Here is a 25006-nt window from a genome sequence, read left to right as displayed (position 1 = left end):
TAATTTGATGCTTTATTGATGCCTTGATGCTTTGTTGACTGTCACTTTAAAAGGGTGATAGGAACACCAGTTTTTCTTCTCAAAGGGTTATGAATAGGAATTTCACCCAAGCCATTGTTATAATGGGAAGAATTGGTTCTGTACATTGTGCATACTAGATGAAGGAGTATGGAGAAGTATGAGTTGACATGGGAATTATTAGACATAATGGGTCTGGATGGTGGGGCTTATGTTAGCATGGAAGGGGCATGGGTATAAACTTTCTTTGGAATGGTTCCTGAAAGATTGGTCGTGACTCCTCTGAGAATTGTGAACCAAAAGTCCTGAAGAAGCTTCAAGGTTCCCATCCTGCAATACTGGTTAGGTTGAATGGGTGGTGTGCAGGATCACTAATCACACCCTTATTCTGCACCAGAGAAAATTAGGGGCAGTGGTAAAGGGGGCAAAGATACCAGAATTGGGTCATACGTGCCATTTTAAAATTGTTCTAGTGTACCTTCTGAATTTGTGAAAATCGGGCTACCATATTGGCACTCTACTTAGCCATGAGGCCAAATAACTGATGCAGAGGAAGGTATGTTTACTGCTTTTTCCATGCTTGCATCACAGATCCTAGGGTACTTGATTCATTGTTGATGCCCTATTGGAATTGGTCGAGAGGCCACAGGCAAAATACTAAATGTAACACCATATGAAATGTAACCCCCCTCCCCCCAAATAGAAGCAGATGGAAGAACAGACTGGACAGCAGATCTTGGAAAGGTGCAGATGGAGCAGATTGGTTTTTTTGGGTGACTTCAACTTCCCAAATATTGATTGGAATCTCCTTAGTGCAGGTGGTCTGGATGGAGCAGATTTTGTCATTGTGTCCAGGAAGGATTCTTGACTTAATATGTAGATAGGCCTACTAGGGGGGAGACCATATTGGATTTGGTGCTCAGGAACAAGCCAGGCCAGGTGTCAGATCTCTTGGTGGGACAGCATTTCAGTAACAGTGACTACCTCTGCCTCACATTTACCATATCCATGGGGAGGGATAGGAACAGATCATCTGGGAAGGTATTTAATTGGGTGAGGGGAAATTATAATGCTATTAGAATGGAGCTGTGGAGTATAAATTGGGAACAATTATTCTACAGGAAATGCACAAAGGAAATGTGGCTGTTTAAGGAGCACTTGTTGCAAGTATTGGATAACTTTGTCCCACTGAGACAGGCAAGTAATTGTAAGGTAAAGGAGCCTTGGCTTACAAGAGAAGAGGAACTTTTCGTAAAGACGGAGAAGGAAGCTTACTTAAGTTTGAGGAAGCAAGGATCTGGCACAGCTTTAGAGGATTACAGGGTAGCTAGGAAAAAAAACTCAAAAGTGGACTGAGGAGAGCTAGGAGGGAGCATGAAAAAGCCTTGGCAGGAAGACTTAGGGAAAACCCAAAGGCGTTCTACACTCACTTGAGGAATAAGAGAATGATCTGAGAGGGGGTAGGGCCGATCAGGGATAGTGGAGGGAACTTGTGCCTGGAGTCTGAAGACGGGTGGCTCTAAATGAGTTTTTTTCCTTTAGTATTCACTAGAGAGAGGGATCTTGTTGATAGGGAGAACACCATGGATCAGGTTAATAAGCTTGATATTAAGGGAGTGGATGTTCTAGAAATTCTGGAAAGCATCAAGATAGATAACTCCCCATGGCTGACCAGATATATCCAAGTTTACAGTGGGAAGTGAGGAATGAGATTTCTGCACCTCTGGTGAAGATCTTTGCATCCTCATTCTCCACTGGAGTAGAACCGGCTGACTGGAAGGAGGCAAATGTTGTTTCTCTGTTCAAGAAAGGAAATAGGAAATCCTGGGAATTACAGACCAGTCAGTCTTACATCTATGGTAACAAGGTACTGGAAAGGATTCTGAGAAATAGGATTTATGACAATTTGGAAAAACATAGTTTGATTAAAGATAGTCAGCATGGCTTTGTTAGGGGCAGGTCATGCCTCATTGAGTTCTTTGAGGAGGTGATGAGACAAGTTGATGAAGGTAGAACAGTGGATGTGATGTATATGGATTTCAGTAAGGCATTTGAATAAGGTTCCCCACAGTAGACTCATTCAGAAAGTTAGAAGGTATGGGATACAGAATTGGCTGGCCAAACGAAGACAGAGAGTGGTGGTGGATGGAAAGTATTCTGCCTCAATGTTGGTCACCAGTGGTGTTCCACAGGGATCTGTTCTTTGGCCTCTACTCTTTGTAGTTTTTATACATGACTTGGATGAAGAAGTGGAAGGGTGGGTTAGTAAGTTTGCTGATGACACAAAGGTCGGTGGTGCTGTAACAAGACACTGACAGGATACAGAGTTGGGTTGAGAAGTTCAGATGGAGTTCAACCTGGATAAATGCAAAGTGATTCATTTTGGAAGGTTGAATTTGAATGCTAAATACAAGATTAAAGACAGGATTCTTGGCAGTGTGGAGGACCAGTAGGATCTTGGGGTCCATATACATAGATTCCTCAAAGTTGCCACCCAAGCTGAGCAGATTGTTAAGAAGGCATATTGTGTTTTGGCTTTCATTAACAGGGGATTGAGTTGGAGAGCTGGGAGGTTTTGCTGAAGTTCTATAACACTCTGGTTAGACCATAATTGGAGTACTATGTTGAGTTCTGGTCACCTTATTATAAGAAGGATGCAGATGCTTTAGAGAGGTGCAAAGGAGATTTACCAGGGTGCTGCCTGAATTGGAGGGCTTGTCTTATGAAGAGAGGTTGGGTGAGCTCAGGCTTTTCACACTGGAGAGAAGAAAGAAGAGAGGTGACTTGATAGAGGTGTACAAGGTAATGAGAGGCATAGATTGATTAGACAGCCGGAGACTTTTCGCCAGGATAGAAATGGCTGTCATGGAAGGTGATAATTTTAAGGCGATTGAAGGAAGGTATAGGGGACATGCCAAAGGTAGGTTCTTCACACAGAGAGTGGTGGGTGTGTGGAATGCACTGCCAGTGATGGTCATAGAGTCAGAGACATTAGGCTCATTTAAGCGACCACTGGACAAGCACACAGATGACAGTAAATTGAGGGGTGTGTAGGTTAGGTTGATCTTAAATTAAGATAAAAGCTCAGCACAACATCATGGGCCGAAGGGCCTTTACTGTGTTGTAACTGTTCTATGATCTATGTTCTAAAAGCATGGGGATATGTTGTAATTAACAACACACACGATACCTCATTCTCCCTGTGCATTGGCAGATTCTCAATAAGTTATTTCCTTTCACTGTTTTCATGCAAAACCTGTGAAAAGTAAAATATTCTTCTTTCTGTTTCAGGGTGGTTAGTACAAAGGCATCCTGCCTTTGATAGAATTCCAAATATATGCATGCCTCATTGAACTGAAAACTTCACAAGAATATTTCATCTATCAGCAAAGTAAACAAGTAGAATCAGTTACAAGTTGGTATCATCTCTGACTAATTGCCTGCCAACCAGTTTAGTGCTTAATTGTCTAAAAACTCAAATTTACAAGGCAGTAATACAATGTGATCAAAGGAACTTGGGAAGTAGAAATGGCCATTCATACCCTCCAATTCACACCGTTAGCCACATCTGGTTTCAGTCGGTGATTTGATCATTTTTCATCTTTTTCAGCATGTACCCATATCTTTTCACTTTCCGCTGAATCAGTAATTGACCCAATTCCCTTTTGAATACTTCAACTAAGTCAGCATTTACTACACTAGATGCCAGCCTATTCCATAAATCAAAAACTCCAAGCGTGAAGAAGTTATCCCTGATATCTAGTTGAGACCTCTTCAGATTCCAATCATGTCCTCTGATTTTTATATGTTAATTTGGCAAATAATGCCTCTCTCAACATTGCCATTATCAGTTCCCTTTATCATTGCTTCAGAAATTTAAATTTGCCCTGTTCTTTAATCCTTTAGAGTTGTTGATTTATGAAATAAACTGTTACCAGCTGTGGGTTTCAGACATTTTATATGCAGAATAATGAATTGTTGGGAGTGAGTTGTAGGCTGCAATCTGATAAGAGCCTCCAATGATTTACACGGAGAATAATGGTTCCTTGGAAAAGATTCATATGCAAGCTCCAAATCTTAAATGTGGTTAGTTTTATAACTGGCAAATTGAGATAGTTAACACCAGCCTACTCTGAAAATGTAAATGCTGGTTACTGAGGAGCATCTGCATGGATTAAAACTCTTATTAAAAAAAACTAATCTTTATTGTCAAACATGATCGGTGATGCAAAAATATCATAGCACCGCACATCATTGACTCTGCCTCTGTGTACAACGACAGCAGTCTTGCATGGAAATTTCAGTTGCTTTCAGCTCTTAAAGCACTCACTAGTTTGAACAAGTTGAACATATGTTTCTGTTTTAAAGCAAGGGTTGAGAAAGCCAATACTTGTGTAACATTAGGTTGTAAGTGAAATTGGGAATTGTACATACATTTTGTTTTATTTGGGGGTGGGAGCGCACGGCTTGTGCAAAATCAAATCAATTCAACATTGTTCACCCTGGTCATGCTGTGTTATGAATAGACTAGAACATGATGATGCTGTCAATTGCAGCACTATAGCAAGCAGCCTGCTGCTTTAGTACTAATCCATGAGCCTCTTATTGTGGTTTTAGGGCAGACAGGAGGAATATAACAGATTCTTAAGTAATTTGCAATTTTGCCCACGAAAGAACATTTAATTTGATTTAAAGACTACATTTTATGTTAGTTCCGTATTCCAGCTTCACTCAGAGATCTATGATGAAAAGCAGTTCCCAATTTTGACTCTGTAGAAACAGGCTTCTTGTTAAACCATTTATGGGTATGTCCAGTCGTGTCCTTCCTCCCCAGCTCAAGAACAAGGCATTTGTTAACTTTGGGAAGGTGAAAAATTAAATAATGAAAGAAAAATGCAATTGATAATGCTGCTTAATGCTGACTGTGATAATGTTGGAAACTTAGCATTTGTTTCTCACTGAAGTTTCTCACTAAGCTGTGTAGATTAGGTTGCCAACTCAGGTTTGATGCTTTCCCCTGGAAATATTATTGATCAACTTATTACCCCCAAACTCCTTTTCCCCCTTATTATTTTATTCACAATGAATGTTCAATGTAAGTTTAGAAAAAACACACAATTTGCTTGAATTACTTTTTCCCTAGGATTATGCTCATAACCTGTGTCCAAGAGCTTAACATATCCCCCTTGGAGATTCCAGGGCACTTGTGGAGGGTTGCCAACCTTGAGTTTGACTGAGAAGAGCCAACATTTAAATGCAGTCACTACATATGTCATTTTGCCACCTTTCTTGCCTAGGTCCTGATTTTACTTAATGCATTTCACACAATGACAGTGGGAGCTTATCTGATATTCAAAGACTTATTTCTGCAAAATCAAGATAGAATAACATTCCATGCAAATTTCATGATGGGATTACCCAGACAAAATTCAGTTATTGAGTTCGTAGACAAGTGCAGAGGCATTTACTGATCCATCTTGCCAGAAATGACACTTCTTTGATCAATAATTCCTGGGAATCCATTATTAATAGCAATTTCATAATGATAGCTATTTACAAAACACTGGCTTGCTAATGCACATATGAAACCAGAAAACCTCTCAATGAGGTTGTGAGCACATACTAATGATTAATGTGGATAGCCAAAATTCGTTCTTGGCAGAAATGGCCAGCAATAATTCTGGTTTTCCCTTCTATACTAGATATCAAATACTTTCAAAATTTTCCAAAATTCTAGGAATCAAGAATCAGTCCTACTAAACAGTCTGAAGAATGAATTTATTCTACATTGTCAAACAGTCTAAAATTAATTGACATAGTTATCAACATTAACTTAAAAGCTCCATTCTGAATTTGAAAAGAGAGCTCTTTTTACCTTCAATATCATCATTATTCTTTAGCAGATAGAGGAATAACATTTTCAATAGCTTTGAATTTTCAGAAAGGTTGCTATTCAAGGATTTCAGTTACCTGCACCAAACAGATGAATTTTGATTCTAGGAAAGTAACTTATCTAAAAGAAAGTTTTGTTTTTATGTTCCTCTTCACTGTTCTTCTATGCCTGTTTCCTACTGGTAACCTTATTTCACAAACCACTACTTGGCTAAAATTCAACAAGTCACCTGCTGCCAAGTATCTGTGGGGGGGTTTCTACCACCAACTTTGAAAGACTTCCAAAAAGAAGATTAGTTGACCTGCCTTCTGATTCTTTCTTTCCTTTCTGGGAAGGTTCCTTGTCTTCACCTTGGGACTCTTTCTTTAATCCCTTTCATAACCCCCTCACCCACCATACCTCCCCAGTCCCTACAGCCTGCCTGCAATAGGAACCAGAACTGAAATCAATGCTATTAAAAATTTAAACAATAAGATTGATTGTTAGGTCAGTGACAAAAGAAATACATTGCAGATCTGTAGAAATAGGCCAGTGTTAAATCTGAGATACGCACCAATGAAATATGCCAGGAGTATAGCCAGTACCACTGAAGCAGCGATAGCACACAAGGCAGCACATTTCCAGCTACAGTACTTCGATGGCTTCTTAAGTTTAAAAGCATTTCGGGAGAAGGTGCTTCGCGGCAAAAGGCGTGGAGGTGGAGAGTAGACAGTGCCAGAGGTTAAAGGATAGCCAGGCGTGGACGTACTGAACAAAGGTGTTGTCCCAGACGAAGTCTTAAAAAGAAAGTGCCTGAAAGAGAGAAAGGAAAGAAGCTTACAGTATAGTCTACCCAAGCGCCGAAAAGTTCTTTTGTTTCTTGCTTGACTAGTCAGAAGAGTATACCAGATACATGCCATGCCATCTCCAAATTTTAAAGAATGACTTTTCCACCTTTTCTTCTTATAAATTTTCACTTCTGTTTCTAGTATTACTCCTGACCAATCAGCATAAACACTTTGAGAAATAAACACTGGAATTTGAAAATCACAAACATTGTAATTTAGAATTTTTGCTCCACTGGTCAAGGTTTGCACTTATATGCAGTGTAACAAAATCATAAAGCTTGCAGTTATACACATATTCATATTTTACCCAATTTACAGAGAGAATTGCCTTCTAACATGAAAGTCAAGAACATCTACGAATAGGAAGTAGAGTTGTAATGCCATTGTGAGCGCTTCATTTTGATTTCTGTATCAGGAATGGTCGTCCTTATTGCACACTGTTGGGCAAGAGCCCAAAGACAGCAGGATTGAAATTCATTGGGCAAAGAGTTGCATGTAACATCTTGCTCATAACTTGTAATGGCACGCAGTTGCTTTCTAGATATTTACATAGCCAGCTGAAACAAAAAAGAAGGCTGTTGCTGGTGCCAACTAATCTCACACCTGTAAACTGGAGCTGATAGACATAGATTTTTTTAATTGGGTAAGGCATAACCAAGATGAGTCGATGGAGTTACAATACACTATAACCACAATCGAATTGAGTGGCAGAGTGACCTGGAGGGTTGAATGATGCATTGTTGTTTCTTTGTCCTTAATAATAAACATTGATATGATTTACCTGGAGGAAGTTGACTGTTCACTTATGAACATCTCAGTCTGACATCTGGAGGATCAGCAAATCCTTTTATGCCACACAGTCATGACACAAAGTCCACAGATCATGTGGCCTACCAGTTGTTCCTGTCATCTATCATGGAGGTCTTAGACAACAGTACGTGGGAAAGGGTGGACCAGCCCTTATCTATTGCTGAGCTGACCAAGGCCCTCGAGTCCTCAGAAAAGAAAGAACTCCCAGAACAAATGGCTTACTGACTAAGTTGTACTCAGTTCTGAGGAACTTGGTTGGCCATGACCTGCTGGAGGTGTACAACAGTATGTTTCTGGCAGATAGCATGTGCAAATCCATGAGGAAAGATATCATCACCCTCATCTACAAGCAGAAGGGGAGAAGGAGGAAATTAGAAATTAGTGATGAGTTGCACTGTTAAATGTGGATGACAAAATCCTGTCTAAGGTTACTGCCAACTGGGTCAGGTCTGCTCTGGGATCTGTGATTCACCCTGACCAAACCTGCGATGTACTGGGCTGAACGAGCTCCGAGGCCCTCACGCTCCTCAGGGGTATGAAGGCCTACATGCAGGACGGGGGGGTGGATGCCTGCCTCATCAGGCTTTCAACACGATATTGTGCACACACTTGTGGGACGTGCTGTCTAAAATGGGCTTTGGGAAGGGAATCTGCAATTGGATCAGCCAGCTCTTCACCAACTTCAGTGAGAATGTCTCAATCAATGGGTGGGAATCAGGAATCTTCCTGATCAGATCCAGAATCAGGCAGGGCTGCCTACTCTCTCCTGCCTTGTTTCTGTGTTGTATACAGTGGTTTGCTGAGTCCATCAGGATGGATGCGAGCCTGAAAGGGGTGACTATTCCAGGCAGCGGAGGCCTGCAGGTCAAAGTCTCCCAGTACATGGATGATGTCTCTGTTTTCTGCACAAATTCGCTGTCAGTGTGCAGACTCTGTAACCAGTTTGAACTGACTCCGGGAGCCAAAGTAAACCAAGAAAAAAGCGAGGCCTTGTTCTTGGGAACTGGGCCGATTGATTCTTTAGCCTTTTCACTATCAGGACAGATTACCTGAAGATGCTAGGAACATGGTTTTGAGAGGCTGGGGCATGCGCAAAAACTTAGGAGGAGTGTGTCACCAACATGAGGCAGAAACTGGGCTTATGGGAGCAGCACACTCTCTCCACTGTGGTTGTGGGTAAAAACCGAGTCATCAGGCCTGAGGCACTCTCTCTCTGTTGTGGTATGTGGCACAGGTCTAGCCCATTCCCAGAACCTGCGCTGTTGCAGTCACCTGAGCCATCTTTCGTTTTATCTGGAGTTGTAAGATGAACATGACCACAGATCTCTGGATAAGGGTGGAACATGAACATACACAATGCTGCCTTCATTCTGATGGCTACCTTTGTATATGGCTGTGTCAAGCTGAGTGTAGACCTTCAGTATGCAAACACCTAGTCTCACTACGTACTGAGGTTCTACCTGCCTCCAATGGGACTGGCCTCATTGCCTTGGAATGTTCCAAGTGAGATTAGATTAGATTATTTACAGTGTGGAAACAGGCCCTTCAGCCCAACAAGTCACACCGCCCCGCCGAAGCGCAACCCACCCATACCCCTAACCTAACACTACGGGCAATTTAGCATGGCCAATCCACCTGACCTGCACATCTTTGGACTGTGGGAGGAAACCGGAGCACCCGGAGGAAACCCACGCAGACACAGGGAGAACGTGCAAACTCCACACAGTCAGACGCCTGAGGCGGGAATTGAACCCAGGTCTCTGGCGCTGTGAGGCAGCAGTGCTAACCACTGTGCCACCGTGCCGCCCGGTTGGACTGTTCCGTGTCACCTGTCCTAGATGGACACATTTGCAAAGATAAACAGCTTTTACCACAAGTCCATCAGGAAGTGGTCAGCATGTAGTGTCCTTGAGACCCTGTGAGAAAAGGTGGATCCTGTTGCGTGGTTCCCTGAGCAGAGCGTCAAAGTCACTTGGCAGGATGCCTCATCACCAGAACTTTCCAACAAGCACCAAGACATCGCTCGGCTGGTGGTGAGAAGGCTGAAAGATCCTTCATGTATGCCCGGATTCTCTGCACCACCACACACTGCCCTTGAAGTGGCTGTGGTGGTGGGGTGGGGGGGTAGTGATTGTTACACATCTCCTACTGGAATGCGCCTTTGCAAAGGAAGTCTGGAGAAAGATGCAGTGGTTTTTGTTGCTATTCATGCCAAACAGCTCTGTGATGCAGGACTCTGTGCTCTATGGTGTGTTCCCTGGGACACACACTGAGGAAAACATTGACTGCATCTGGAGGACCATCAACTCGGTGAAAGATGCCCTTTCGTTTATTCGAAACTTGTTGGTCTTCCAGAGCAAGAAGGTGACATCGACTGAATGTTGCAGACTGAGTGTTACATTCTAATGTCAACGTCTATGTGCTGAGGGGTGCACTAAAGCATGGGGCAGCTGCGGCCAAGGCACAGTGGGGGAAGACCACTGTCTAAGGTCTTTCTGCTGAAGTACAATGGGGGTCCATTCAATTATTGGACTCATCCATTGCCTCAAATATATGTAAATAGTCTTGTCTGAGTAAGAAATGCCTTTGATTTGTTTGTTGAATAGAGTCAAACTTCAATGTTTATTTGTTTCTTCATATACTGCTGTACAGAACCAAACTCTTTCGTGACTACACAGGTATTTAAAGATATTTTTATAATAATGTATATTTTTGAAGTATAAAAATAATTTTGTAGATAAAAATTGCTCTTGTCTAGTTTGTTGAATATCATTGTTTTTAACTAATCAATTGAAATATGTGAAGGGTATTTACTATTGCTACATAGTCATTAACATTGAGAAAATGTTCTACAAATTCTGAAACTGGAGTTCAACATATCAGTGAACAATCATAATGTTCTTGCAAACTTCACAAGCAAAACCTTCTGCATCCATTAATCACTATGCAATGTGACAAGGTCACATGTACAGGGAACATGTTCCCATGTTAATTTTGTAGTGTCACTTTGTGATGTGAGGCTCTTCTGAATATTTTGCCTCTCCTTAGAATGATATCCCTTCAAGTTTAGTTGGCTGGTTGCATGAACATGGTGTTAACAAAACCTGGAAACTAATCACGATACTGACAGATTTTGTTTGTGTCAAACATTAGTTGTGGATTTTCTGCCATTATAGATACACAAGATGCCAAGGAATTCTAGAACAAGTTGATATCCAGATTAATTGACCTGCACTGTGGTCAGCTCATTAGCCCGTAATATTGATTGACCATCAAACCAGTCACAACGCTGGCATTCTCAGTATTATGCATAGTGTAAGAAACATCAAAAACGCTTTGTAATTGATCAAGTCCATTTGGTTCACAGCTTCTGCATAGCTTGGCCCAACACGGACACCATCCCATAATCTCAAAGCAATGTTCAACAAAATTTGGTATGATTGTAAAGGAATCATCAAACAGCCAATCATCAGCAGGTCTCCATTGTTCAATGCTGGCTGATTGTCTTCCACAGATGACATTTGCTTGGTACAGAATGGATTATTAAATAAATATCCTACAGTTAATCCCATTCATTGCCCAATATTTATCTGACTTTCCTTTGTAATCAAGACAATGGTTATGGTATTTGCTAAAGAAAGAACTCCCATTGCACAGTTTGGCTTGAAACAAGTTAATAACTATTTTCATGCTCGCTGTCAGCTGAAAACAAGATTTGTAATTCTGCACTTCTAAAAGCTGGATCATTTTTTCCTCAATCTTTTACTGCTTGATGTTGAATAGTATCAGACTGCTCTGACTTAGAACCTTATTCGCTGGAGCCAAATTGTTACTTCCCAAATTTTAGAAATTGTTTTACTTCTCAAATCTGTGCTTTTTAGAAAACTGCCAAGAGACAGGTGTATTGGCATGCTTTCATTTAGTGCTGTCTATTATATTAAATAATTTCAGATGCGTGAGCACGGGCCCTGGTCTTTTGAACGACTTGCAATACTTACCAGCAGTCTTTACCTCCCAAAAATAGATTGTGGATATCATTCGGGGGCTCACAGTTGTTCATATATGAAGGAGCAGATTGCGGTAGTTCTATAACGCAGTGATTATCAAATTTATAAGGACTCTTGTGGTGCCGTGTTAGCCTCCATACCTGTGAGCCAGGAGGCCCACATTAAAGTTCCACCTGATCCAGAAATGTGTCAAAGCATCCCTGAATAGGTTGGTTTGGAGAAAAGAAACCTTCACCCTCAAAGCCTTTAGAGAGAGGGGTGTACTGTGGGCGTGGGAGTGAAAATGTACTTGTTGATTGGAGATGCACAAAATATAATTTTTATAATTTTTATCTCAATCAATGCCCGAGTTGTAACACCTGTATTTGTGGGAGAATGAACAGCAAGGTTTTCAAAGACTTAGACAGAATAAATGGAAAGAAGGATTGTATGTTACCCCGTCCCTTGGTGTGGGAAGGCCAAGGCTTAGGAAGCAACAGGAAGAAGTAAAAGTAGAGGTTAATGTTAGGAATATGATATATGTTAGCAATGCTCACGTTCTTTGACAGCTGACAGTTGAGATTGAATGGGGATCTCACCCCCACATTTGCCAGCAGTGAGACTTGTTCAGGGATATTTCCAAAAGCTGTACTCTGAAATGGTTAATGTAAAAGGGGTCAAAACAGGTTGCTTCTTCAAAGTAGGATGCCCTTCAGGATGGCTATTTGTGGTCAATACTGAATGGGGACTGCCTTTGTCTTTGGGACATGGAGATCCAGATTCTAATGGTACACTGTACTGCCAGGGGGAGACTACCTTGATGGAGTGAGTAGCCTTCCCACATGACAGGAGAAAGTGAGGACTGCAAATGCTGGAGAGTCAGAGTCAAAAATGTGACACTGGAAAAGCACAACAGGTCAGGCAGCACCTGAGGAGCAGGAAAGTTGGCATTTCGGGCATAAACCCTTCATTAGGAATGTGGCGGGGGAAGGGGGCTGAGAGATAAATAGGAGGGTGGGGGTGGGGTTGGGGGAAAGGTAGCTGGGAAGGCTATAGGTAGATGCAAGTGGGGATGACTGTGATAGGTCAGAGGAGAAGGCAGAATGGATAGGTAGGAAGGGAGATGGACAGGCAGGACAGGGAGGGGAGATAAGGGTTTCACCAGTTTCCTTATCTCTCCTCCGTGCACCTCATCCCAGATCCAATCCTCCAACTCACCATCACCCTCTTGAACTGTCCTACCTGTCCATCTTCCTTGCCGTTTATCCACTCCACCCTCCCATCCGACCTATCAATATCACCCCCTACCCGCATCCACCTGTCGCCTTTCCAGCTACCTCCACCCCAGCCCCACTCCCACCCCCATCCTCCTATTTATCTCTCAGCCCCCTTTCTCCAATGTTCTAACATTCCTGGTGAAGAACTTACGCCCAAAATGTCGACTCTCTTGCTCCTCGGATGCTGCCTGACCTTTCCCAGCGCCACACTTTTTGACTCCCCACATGGCAGGGAAGGGAAGGGACTGCTCCTCAGGTGCCAGCGAAAATCTGGCAGCCATTTAATTGTGTTTGTAATTGCTGAAATAGTTCCGTGGGGAAGCAATCTAACATGTTGCTCACTGCTGAAACCCTCCCCCTGGTGGTGGAAATATATCAGGGTGCCATCCTGAAGCATTTCACTGATTTTCCCAGCCTTCCATCCTGACTCAGAGACTAGGAAAATTCTCCTTGAGATTTGAGAGGCTTCACCTTCTACTGCCATTCACTGTTTAATTCATTGCATTGCCATCACTTAACAGATATCAAGAAGGGCCGTTTATCAAAATCCACCCTAAAGTTTTTACGTACATTCAAAGTTGTGGATGTAAGGCTTGCAATAGTGAGAAGATGATGAAGTAAGACACCACGAACTGGTTCAGTTAGTACGTCTTATTCACAGATTCCTGGTTCAAATCCCACACCATGTCTTAAAGCACAGAAGTCAAAGCTGACACTCCAGTGTAGCGTTGAAGAAGGACCAAACTGTTCTGCATGCTCCCTTTTGGATGAGATGTTGAACTGACGAGTCTGTCAGCTTGGGTGGAATGCAAAGCTTTCTGTTGCACCAGTTTGAAAGGGGGAGTTTGGGCCAATATTTATCCTCTGGTCATTATCACATTGCTGTATGTGGGAATATTCTGTAGACAAATTTGCTGCTGCATTTCCTGATTACTGGATGTAAGTTTGCTCACTGAGCTGGAAGGTTTGTGAAAGGAGAGTGATTACTCTTCAAAAGTCTTTCACTAACTTAAAACACTTTGTGATGTCTATTGGTCATGAAAGTACTATGTCAGCGTAAGCCTTTCTTTCTTTTTAACTCACAAGCTGAAGACCATGTACATGTCATTCACTTTTCTTCTCTCAACACAACATGAATGTTTTTCTATTCTTATGTCAGCTACTGAACAACAGGAACTTACAAAAATACTGGAGGAAGAGAAGAAAGACACAATAGCAATAAGAAAACATTGTCACCTTCACAGCCAACAACCCAGGCAGCAGCATAGAAAGCATGATAGAGAAGGGAATCTCACATGAGATATTAGGCACATATGTGCAGGAGGTAGGGGAAGCAGGAAAGGTAGCATAGGTACCAGTTCCTTGATGGGACAGGTATCACACTGGGTCTGCAGCAGAATGTCAATATCACAAGTAATTAAGGTTGCAATATAAACAGATGATCTTGTTAATTGATTAATTGATGTCAAGACACATAAAAGGGGAACAGTTGAGATTGCGAGGGAGAACTATTTGACAATTATATCATTAAAAAACAAAGAAACTTGAAGCACAGAATGCTGTAGGCCCCTGAACAATATGTACTAAGGTGAGAAGTGTAGCAGAATTGCACGACAAGTCTAGAGGAATCTACCTTAACACCAAGAACAACTCATTCCATCATTTGATTAAATTCGTGGTGTCCAGCTGAGACTTTTGCCAGTCAATGGTGAGTTGTCTATTTCGAGGGATTATTGCTTGTTAGCTACTTTATTAACTGCAGGTCTTGCCTCAGGAGCATGCCATTTCCTATCGTACTTCCCACAGTGAGCAAACGAGACATTGAGTATTTTTGACACAGAGGTTAGAGCGGATATATGGTGACTTCAGCTTGCTGCTTGCTCCAAGCCACCTCCATGTTGAACTCCAGGCATGCTCTGTGGGCACCAATGACGGACACTGACATTTGACATGTGCCAGCCTGTAAGAACTCTTGCAACACCGTGGGCAGAACGGTGGCACAGTGGTTAGCACTGCTGCCTCACAGCGCCAGAGACCCAGGTTCAATTCCCGCCTCAGGCGACTGACTGTGTGGAGTTTGCACATTCTCCCCGTGTCTGCGTGGGTTTCCTCCGGGTGCTCCGGTTTCCTCCCACAATCCAAAGATGTGCAGGTCAGGTGAATTGGCCATGTTAAATTGCCCATAGTGTTAGGTAAGGGGTAAATGTAGGGGTATGGGTGGGTTACGCTTTGGCGGGTCGGTGTGGACTTGTTGAGCCGAAGGGCCTGTTTCCACACCGTAATGTAATCTAATCTAATCACATCTCTGATTCACTTGCATTGAAGCACTTCTGACCTTCAATGCTGTACCGAACAGCAACTATCAATGGGGATGTTGCACGAAGGACACTGTGTTCTCAGGGACACAGACCCAGCTTATGAACTGAACCAGGCTGCATCTCCTTTTCACTTGCTTTCAGAGTGCCCATTTACTTTGAGCCTACCTGGATGTTCACAGCATCCCCGCCTCTCCTATTTCCACCTTACCTCTCTGCCAGGCTCACAATATTGCTGCATTGCTCTGTCGTTTATCACAATCACAAAGCCAGGAAGCTAGTCATAGGCATCAGAATATCTCAGTGAAGGGAGATAGCCTTCAGTCAAGTGGTCCCAGCCAATAAGTCAAGGACAGCCTCTGATACCAGTCTGGGGCTTTGACATAGTCAGTCAGCTGCTCAAAGGCAGCCACAGTCAAGATCCACTCTCCTTTAAGGTTGAGAAACTGAATGCTGGGCAGCTCACTACCCATCTGGACTCTTCTTACCTTATTGGGGGCTGTTTTCATCCGGGAACAAGAGACAGGGAGGTAGTAAGGGAGATGCAAGTGTGGCACAGCTGTTAATTTTGACGCAGGTGGGCAGGTAACCCAAACGATTGAGTTGGCAGCACAAAGACCAGGCAGAGTTTGTGATGTCAGGGCTGGAGTTGGTGACAGCAAGTGAGGGAAGATGTTACAGACAATAGTGAGACTGGTAGAACATTGGCCTTGTTGGGAGGTAGGTGTAGAGGAGACAGAGAGTCAGTGTGAGGTATTGAAGAGAAGACGGCGGCACTTATGCTGATAGAGTGGAGGAGATCGATGAACTTCTTCCCACTCTCCTATGCACTTGTCCAGATGGTTGAGAGTGTACTGACTCAGATGGCAACCTCAGACTAGGCATCCACTGACAGCTTTAGGTACAGTGGATATCCCACCTCAGCACCACCAGGGCCTCCCTGTCCCTGCAAACAAAGCAAGATGCCAATTTTCCCTTGTCTACCATGTCGCAGACAAATATCAGGAACTCTGCCAGGCAGCTTCAGCCTGACAGTGCTTGTCCAAGTGCACAATACCCTTTTTAAAATGGTGCAGGTGTCAGGGATGCTCATCCGCTCTGGAATAGTCCAGCAGTAATGAATGGTACAATAGGGCCAGAATCAGCCAAGTGGAATGCAAAAGGGGTTAGGTAATTAATGACGAGAAAGTGAGGACTGCAGATACTGGAGATCAGAGTTGTGAGTGTGGTGCTGGAAAAGCACAACAGGTCAGGCAGCAACAAATTCCTGATGAAGGGCTTTTGCCCAAAATGTCGATTCTCCTGATCCTCAATGCTGCCTGACCTGCTGTGCTTTTCCAGCATCACACTCTTGACTGAGATAATTAATAAGGTGAGCTTGATAAGATACAGTGAGAAATCTCACATCGACCTCAGAGAGCAAACCCCTCCTGAAACCTTGGCAAAACTGACACTTAGCTAAAAACATCGGAATCAGGCCCTTCTAAGAGTGTGAATCTATAAACCAAGAATTCTAATGAGGACTTCACTACTACAGAGAAAGGATAATGGGTTGATCTGCATTGGGAATCCTGCCAGGAAACATGTGCTCAATATCAAGAAATATGGAAGAGTTCAGCTCAACTTGCCAGAGGGCTTTGTGCAGAACTGGGAGACAATTCTTTCCAACATTATCAACTCGACAAACACAGCTGTGGATCCTACAAGATGAAGCAACATATGATGACTGATGCTACATTGTCTGAATAGATAAATAACTTAAAAGAAAAGGTTTGGATGGGAATGTGGGGATGGCTTGGTGGAAACTACGATAGAGAAAGGAACATGAAGTTTGGGGGAGGTGAAGGGGGAACCTAGAACAACAAGTAGAACCTGCAACTCATTCTTTCGATTGCAATGTGTAAAGATTTCCATCTCAATGTGATTTTCAATGAAAATGGATAAAAGCTGTCAGAATGCCCAGAGTGAGCAGAGCAAGTTTGTTTCTTTCTTCGATATGTGATTGAGTTCCTTTGGATGATATGAGGCCCTTCAAAAGGCAAATGCATTCATTAGGCCTTCAGATTCCAGATTAAATCCATCTGCAATCACAAAATTCCACAGGTACCTTATGTATTGACCAGCTGTATTGGTTACAAATCCTGGCCTTAAGATATCATGATCATGATGAAGGGCTTTTGCCCGAAACGTTGATTTTACTGCTCCTTGGATGCTGTCTGAACTGCTGTGCTTTTCCAGGACCACTCTAATCTAAACCATAATCATGTCCCCGATGATGACAAAGAAATCCTCGTAATTTTTAGTTTAATTGGGCTGCATAGATGAATTGAGCCAAAGGGCCTGTTTCCATGCTGTAAACCTCTATGACTCTAATCTCTGTGAAGCAGAAATGATCGCAGTCAACTTTTAAACAATCATTTATAATCCACAATTCCCATTTACAGTCCAAGGTCTACTGGCTTCACAAGGACTGGGAGCTGCTTTCCACTCATGTTGAACTGTAAATATCTCACAATATGCTCTTATATACATTGCTGCCTTTCTAGTTTGATGATGGGGGTGGAGGTGGAACAAAGTTTCACCAATTCTACCACACTTAAAACCTCATACTCTCTTTGTGTGATGTGGCTTAGCTACCTTGGAATGAGGTGTAATATGTCAGACAATGCAGGCACTACCATAGTCCTCCTTGTCAGATGCCTCCATACTTCATTGTATCAAGGACTATGCTAAACTCTCAATTCTATGTGCTGCCACTGCTGACTGTTCACACCATTAAGGAACTGTTTTGCTTCTTAAATTCCCCCATAGGCTTATTGGAACTATCCCCAACATATCCAGCTACAGTAGCTGTTGTCAGCGCTGCACAAGGGAAGGCACAGAGAAATTGAGGTATGAACAAGGTGTCAGCAAACAACATTCCCTCTAATTTTCTTAGCCACTATGTAAACCTCCAAGGTCAATGTGTGGCAGCAACTTCCAGAGGTGGAAATTAATGTCAGCATACTGACTGGCATGTGCAGAACTTCCCAGCAGCTTTGAGGGCAAGACAGCAAGCCAAGGACTAGCAGTAATCTCCGGCAGGTAACAAACAGCCTACATGGGAAGAGTTCACAAAGAAAGTACCTTCAGGATGCACAGGACATATGGGAGGTCCAGGGTCTATCATACTGCATGTCATTTCTTCTGTTGCAGAACTATGCCAATAGAGCTTGTGACCTGACAGGAAGCGTGGCCATCCTATCCCAGTGGCCATTAAGGAAAGCAGCAATACTTAACTTCTTATAGGACTGACTGCTTCCAAATACACTGGGGTTCATCGTGTGGGATGTTTTGATTGTCAACCCACAAATGTATCAAGGCTCTACAAGATCCCACCACTTTGTCTTGTTTCCCTGTGACAAGGTCAGTGCTACAGCCAACAGTAGCTTTGCCAACATAGCCATCTTCACCCATATTCAGGACACTCTAGATGGCACATATATTGTGTTGAGAGTGATGTATCATAACATGGATTACTTTAACAATGGAAAAACATTCATTTCAGTCAATGTACAAGTTATTTGTGATCAGTGGCACCACATGTTAGAACTCCACTCCAGGTACCTTAGAAGTTGCCGTAAGGTTTATATTCTTGAGAACTCTTGTTCATGGCTGGCTGTCTAAGGACTTGTTTAAGGACTGGCTGTCTTACATGGATGCTGCTGGGAGACAATGGCTGGCTGATGGTTCCATAATGCAACTTCCTGACTGAGCTGAGCATATATACAATACATCTCATTCTTTCACCATCACTAAGCAGACGATAAGCCTCCTCAAGATGGGGTTCCAAGACTTGGAAAGGTATGAAAAGGCCCTACAGTACAGTCCAGGCAGAGTGTGCCTCTTAATCGTTATATGCGGTGCTCTACAAAGCTGGAGAAGGAAAAAAAATCATATATAATGGAAGATGAAGAGCTGGGGGAGTGAGTCTTTCAAGGAGGACAATGTGTACCTTGTGCAAGAGGAACAACATCTTCAACATGATTGAGTGATGGAGCACTGAGCTCAACAAGCCAGACAGGGATTTATTGACACCTGCTATCAACAGTCAACAGATTTGAGTTGAATGAAGTGATGTTTTGTTGATTTCTAGCAACTCCAAACATTCGCATTCCCAAAAGCATAAACTGCTCACTATGTTTGTTCTTTATTCAATTTTCCACTAGTTTCCTAGAAGTTGATGTCAACAATTGTTTGAAAGAGTCACAACATCTGATGCTTCTACATTCAGCAATAACAATCTATTAGGTCATCGGGAAAGATTAGGACTCCTTCAGGCAGGCTTCTCAAATAGTATCGTGCTAAGGATGGGCCAACCTCTGTTGCTTCATTCTTGTACTTGCAGCTAAAATGACAGTCAGACTGATTCAAAGTGCCAATATATTTATAAATGTGATATTCTATTTACAGTGAAATGTATTCCATGCCACCAATGAGCTGTCAAGAGTTTTCTTTTTCTTTGTTTTCCCACAATGTGTCAGGGATCCACTGCTGTTTCGATTGGAGCCTGCCCTGGAGTGGAGCCTGCCAACCTTCAGGATTTTTGCAGATGACTTGTGGGCATTTGTGGTGAGACAGCCAGGAAATGCTTAGAGTATACTCTTTGTAGCAGGCTGACCCTCCTCAGCTTGAACTTCCGCAAGGTTGGGGATCATAGACAGGGTGGAGATGGAGGGACCAGGTATTAGATTAGATTACCTACAATATGGAAACAGGCCCTTCGACTCAACAAGTTCACACTGACTCTGAAGAGTAACCCACCCAGACCCATTGCCCTACATTTACCCCTGACTAATGCACCTAACACTATGGGCAATTTAGTGTGGCCAATTCACCTGACCTGCACATCTTTTGAATTGTGGGAGGAAATCCACGCAGACATGGGGAGAATGTGCAAACTCCACACAGACAGTCACCCTAGCTGGAATCGAACCCAGGTCCCTGGTGCTGTGAGGTAGCAGTATTAATCACTGAGCCACCGTGCCACCCTTAAATCTCTGGAGTGTCTTGAGAGGAGATTTCTGGAGTTCTGTATGTGGTTTCTCCTCTATCTGGGTCAGTGCTGGCACCACCCTTTTGCCTTGAGAGGAAAGGGCACCGGGAATGAGGTCAAGTTCTCCTGTCTCTCTGTCACCTTGCTCTTGGTGCTGACCAGCAGTGCAATCAATAGTGGAGTGCAGGTCTGTGTGCATTTCCAACAGCCAATGAGCACTCTGCTGGATTGGAACTCTCCACTCATCCAACATCCATCTCTTGGGGGTCATCAGGAAAAGGCACTGCTTGAGAGTCATGACTTGGCATTGTTGTCATAGGATTCAGATCTAGTCTATGGGGAGGGGGAGGGTATGGACTGGCATGAGTAGTAATGAAGAGCAGATGGGGCGTGAGGGAGTATGACATATGAGGGCTGGAGGACTAATGTTTGAGAAAACAACTATGATGAACCGTTTTTAAACAACAGCACTAGGCAGCTCCTATGGCAAGCTCCAATCTGTATCCAGGCATGACTCCATCCCATAAACACCACCCCACAGAATGAAGATCCTGTTGTTCAGTTTTTTTAACTTAAGTGGGTGTGTGAGTTTGGAAATTTCCCCACCCCATCCCGGACCTGGGGCTGAAAAATGTAGGCTTTCTTGTCAGGAATGGGCAACTGATCATTCAATCCCATTTTGCAGCTTTAGCAGACCACTTAGCTTCTCAGGACTGGTACTGCAGAGATCACTTTCTCCCCAACAGGATCCAATCTGATATAAAAACCAAAAAAGCTTTTTGAGAACTGAAGCTGTTCAGAGGAAGGGTAACTGGATCCAAAATGTTAACTCTGATTTCTCTCCACACATGCTGCTGGATCAGCTGAGCTTTTCCAGCAATTTCTGTTTTTTTGTATCTAATCTGACATCACCAGTGCAGTCGACAAGGTTAGAATAAATTAGTTGACTTGCAAATATAGGATTATGATCTATTCAAATTCTTTATCTGTTTCAATAATAACAGATTTACATAGACTAAATGCTTTCATCGAGATGGCAACAAATCATACTCAGCCCTTTAAACTTTTCATCTTTTTCATTGGACACCCCTTTTTCATGGATAATTGTTTGTAATTTGCTGTTCCAGTATGCATTACCTTACATTTATCCATATTAAAATTCTATCCTGGTCTGGTAATTAAAGATTCTGTTGTACAATACCGAAACAGGAAAGTAAAACTCAAAGTGAAAGAAGCTGTCAACGTAAGATTACCTTCATCATCACTCTAAAAGCTGGCCGGTTGGAAGCAGAAATAATAAAAGTACTGAAAAAACATTGTGAAGTGCATGATGAAACATTCGGCTGAGGAGAAAATTTAATTGCCTTTCACAACTAATTCTTTCAGAACGCCCGTCGGTTGATCTAAGTTTTTTTTAATGCTGTAACAATGTGTTTAGTATAATTGAAATAAAAATGAATACACAACACTCAAAACACTACTCAACTCTGTCAACGTAAAGCAGAAATTAATTTATAGTGATTTATAAAATACTTTTACTGCCGTAACTCACTGTAAGCAATTACAGCTAAATATGAAAGTGTTGGCGCTTCCTTTTCCCTTTAATTTAGAGCCAATGCTTTGTTGACAAATTACTATTATTTAAATAGGTGCAGGTGTTATAATTATTTCACAGATGGTCCTTTCACCTCGAACTATAACATGAATCTAACACAAATGATGAAATGAAAGTTTCCTCTCTCAGCTGGTGTTAAAGGTCCTCTGTTAAATGAGTTTTGGGCAATTTCAATTAAGAGAGCAGGTCACAGCGCAAACTGCCATATTTGAATTTTCATTGAGCTCGAGTGAAAGAGCTGGAAAATGGAAATATCACATTGAGGTTGGATTGGAGAGTCATTCAGGAGGTAGCATAAATGAAAGAAAGACTTACATTTATGGAGCACCTTTCCCAAGACCTCAGGGGGTTCAAAAGTGGTTCACACCGAGTGAAGTGTAACCACTGTTATGATAGGGGAAGTGTGGCAGCAATGTAATAATCTCCTTGAATGATGTTGAATGAAGAATAAACATTGGCCAGGCCACCCATATTTAACTCTCTTGCTGTTTTTCAAAATAGTGTTGAGCCATAAAATCATACAGCATAGAAACAAGCCCTTTGCCCCACCATATCTTTGTTGATGAACAAACACCAAACTATATTAATCCTATTACCAGCACTCACCTCTCTTGGTGAAAAAAACATTTCCTTAGATCTCCTTTAAACCACTTACTCTTTACCTTAAACTTGTGCCCTTTAGTCTGAGACATGTCTGACATGGGGAAAAGATTCTCACAATCCATTCTGCCTATACCTCTCATAATTTAGTGTACCTCAATCAGAATGCCCTCTTGGCCTTCTCTGTTCCAAGGAAAACAGACCCAGCCTATCCAGTCTCTCCCCAGAACTGCGACATTTTTTTTATCCCAGGCAACATGCTGACGAATCTCCTCTACATCCTTGCCCGTGCAATCACATCCTTATGACAGTGTGACGACCAGTTCTGCACACAGTATTCCAACTGTGGCCTAACCAATCTTTTATAAATCTATAAAAGTGTAATTTGACATTCATCTCAGAAAGGACAATGGACAGAATTTTTCTATCCCTGGTGTGGTGTGAGCAATAGAGAGAAAAGCAAGAAAGTATGGAAAGAATTAAAAAAAGGATTTCAATCTTGAGAATTTATTTTTTATTTTCCCCTCAAACATTAAATGGCATCTTCAGAATCTTACTGTTGTGCAGCAATAACCTTACTGCTTCCCGTTAAACCATAACTTGCTTTATCCAAACCCAACTTCCAATTTTTCTATCTTTTCCCTAGAAACTAGGTGGCGCACATTCCTGACATAAATCACAGTGGATACCTGACAACTGCAGCTTGCTGAATCCTTATCCCAGCTGTCATCCAATTGTTTCTTCACAACAGCATCCCTGCATGCTCTATGGCCATTATCCACATTGTCCATTTGTTTGTAAGTTAACATTGGCAAATCAGCAGCCTCAGCACATCATTATACCTGTTCTGTGACCAACTCCCACAATATTTCAGGCTGTCAACATTTCACTTTGAAACTCAGGAACACCTCATACTTGCATGTTTCTTCTGGGTCATTTTGTGTGCAGGGTCACACACATATATCTGATTCATCTGCACAGGACACATCTTATGATGCTTACTTTATTAGCGTACAGGCTCTTCACTGCTCACGCTGCCAACTTAAGTTGCTTGCAATGTTTTTTAGTGCAGAGGAAGAAGTAGGCAGCTTGTCACAACGGAGAGCACTGAACAATTAAGAGGTGGATACATTGCTGTAAGGCACTCTACTACGTCATTATTATACTTACCACATGTGGCAGCAGTTCACTGGCAAACATACTTCAGATGTGCTTTAAGCAAGTGGTCATGAGTGAAAATCAAAGAGGAGCAGTCATTTGTGGGGTGAAGAGGGACTGTGGTCAGTAAGGGGGTTCCAACATACTCAGTCAAGAGGCTTAACTGAATCCAGATAGCCACTCTCAGTCAGGCACTTAGTTCCACCACAGGCCATGACCTTGCAGACTAGGGATTGGACTACATTCATTCCTGTAGGCTATGTGTGACTAGTCCACTGATTTCAGGGTGTTGTGATGTCATCACACACCAGAGGATATTCTAATTCTGCCTAAGACAAAGGGAGGGGTCTTGTGAGTGTGGGGTAGCAAAGAAATGACAGTGGTGTTATCCATGAAGAGAGCAGAAGATCATTTATCTTCTTCCTTCACTGCAGAGGAACAAGCCCTTTGACTGGTCACCCTTGACATTCAAGCATGGCCATCTGGTGTCCCTGAGCTCCAAGTGCGGTCCTGAACATGAAGTGGTGTGTATTAGTCTGAAAGCTGGCACAATGATGTGGTAAGCTGGTGAATTGCCGATGCCAACCTGCATGGACAAAGGGATCATAGAATCATTGAATCCCTACAGTGTAGAAACAGGCCACATAGTAGGACAGTCACCATGGAGCATTCAGGAAGATGTTGTGGTGAAGACAGTGTTAGATACATGCCTGAGAAGCATACAGCAAGCTGCAGCGACCAGGTAACAGCGCTGACTTTCAGGTCAGGTGTTGTGGCCATCGAGCTACTCATGAAGATGAGAATTGGAAGCGTTGTTTTTGAAGTGAAGGAAGCTGGACTATGAAGGAGACGCATATGCCAATATGGTCGTCTCCACTCATTGATAAGGTTGAAATGACAAGCTCAGAATCTCAAGAGAAAAATTAGTAATTTTCTTCTTTGCAAAGGAGAAATTGAGATACTGATTATTTTCATTTTCATCATATTCTCCTACATTCTTTGGCATTGCCCATCGCACTCAAGTAAGTGGAAAAATCCACCATTACTTCTGTTTATGAGCTCTATGAGTGGTAACACATTGTTTGATCATGTATTTACATAGATTTAAATGAAAATCTCTTTTGGTGAATAAGTCAGGGCTTTAGAAAACACGTGTAGAAGGGAAGAAAAACATGAGTTGTTGTTGCCATACAACAAGCTGTCAGATGGCAGGGAGACAGAGACAGGAACAAGTTTCCTTTAAGAAAGAGAGAGCTATCCAGAAAGTCATGGAGAATGTATGATTCTTTCAGAAGGAAGTCAAATCCCAAAGCTAAACCTGGTTTTATGGACCAACATGTTTATTTTTGCAATTTTTTAACATGGCAGTCAGTCAGCGAATGTTTTCACAAGAAGCTGCCAATTTACTTTTAACAAAAAAAGACAAAGTTTATTACACACAAATCATAATGGTTTTATTACCAATATCGTAA

The 25006-nt window shown here is 42.4% G+C and overlaps 1 protein-coding gene across 11 annotated transcripts in view; it reads right to left on the bottom strand.

Annotated features, from left to right (window-relative positions):
• tenm2a (teneurin transmembrane protein 2a) overlaps window positions 1-25006 on the bottom strand; it is a 2790214-nt gene that overhangs the window by 198909 nt on the left and 2566299 nt on the right. For all 11 annotated transcript variants that reach the window (XM_072590496.1, XM_072590497.1, XM_072590504.1 and 8 more), the window contains one exon: window positions 6465-6703. In XM_072590496.1, the coding sequence (XP_072446597.1) occupies window positions 6465-6703 (239 nt within the window). The remainder of the gene's footprint in view (window positions 1-6464; window positions 6704-25006) is intronic.

Source organism: Chiloscyllium punctatum, chromosome 20 (assembly GCF_047496795.1).
Source record: "Chiloscyllium punctatum isolate Juve2018m chromosome 20, sChiPun1.3, whole genome shotgun sequence".
Classification (NCBI taxonomy): domain Eukaryota; kingdom Metazoa; phylum Chordata; class Chondrichthyes; order Orectolobiformes; family Hemiscylliidae; genus Chiloscyllium; species Chiloscyllium punctatum.
The sequence above is the reverse complement of the archived record's forward strand: the minus strand, read 5'-3'. Positions and strand labels throughout refer to the sequence as shown.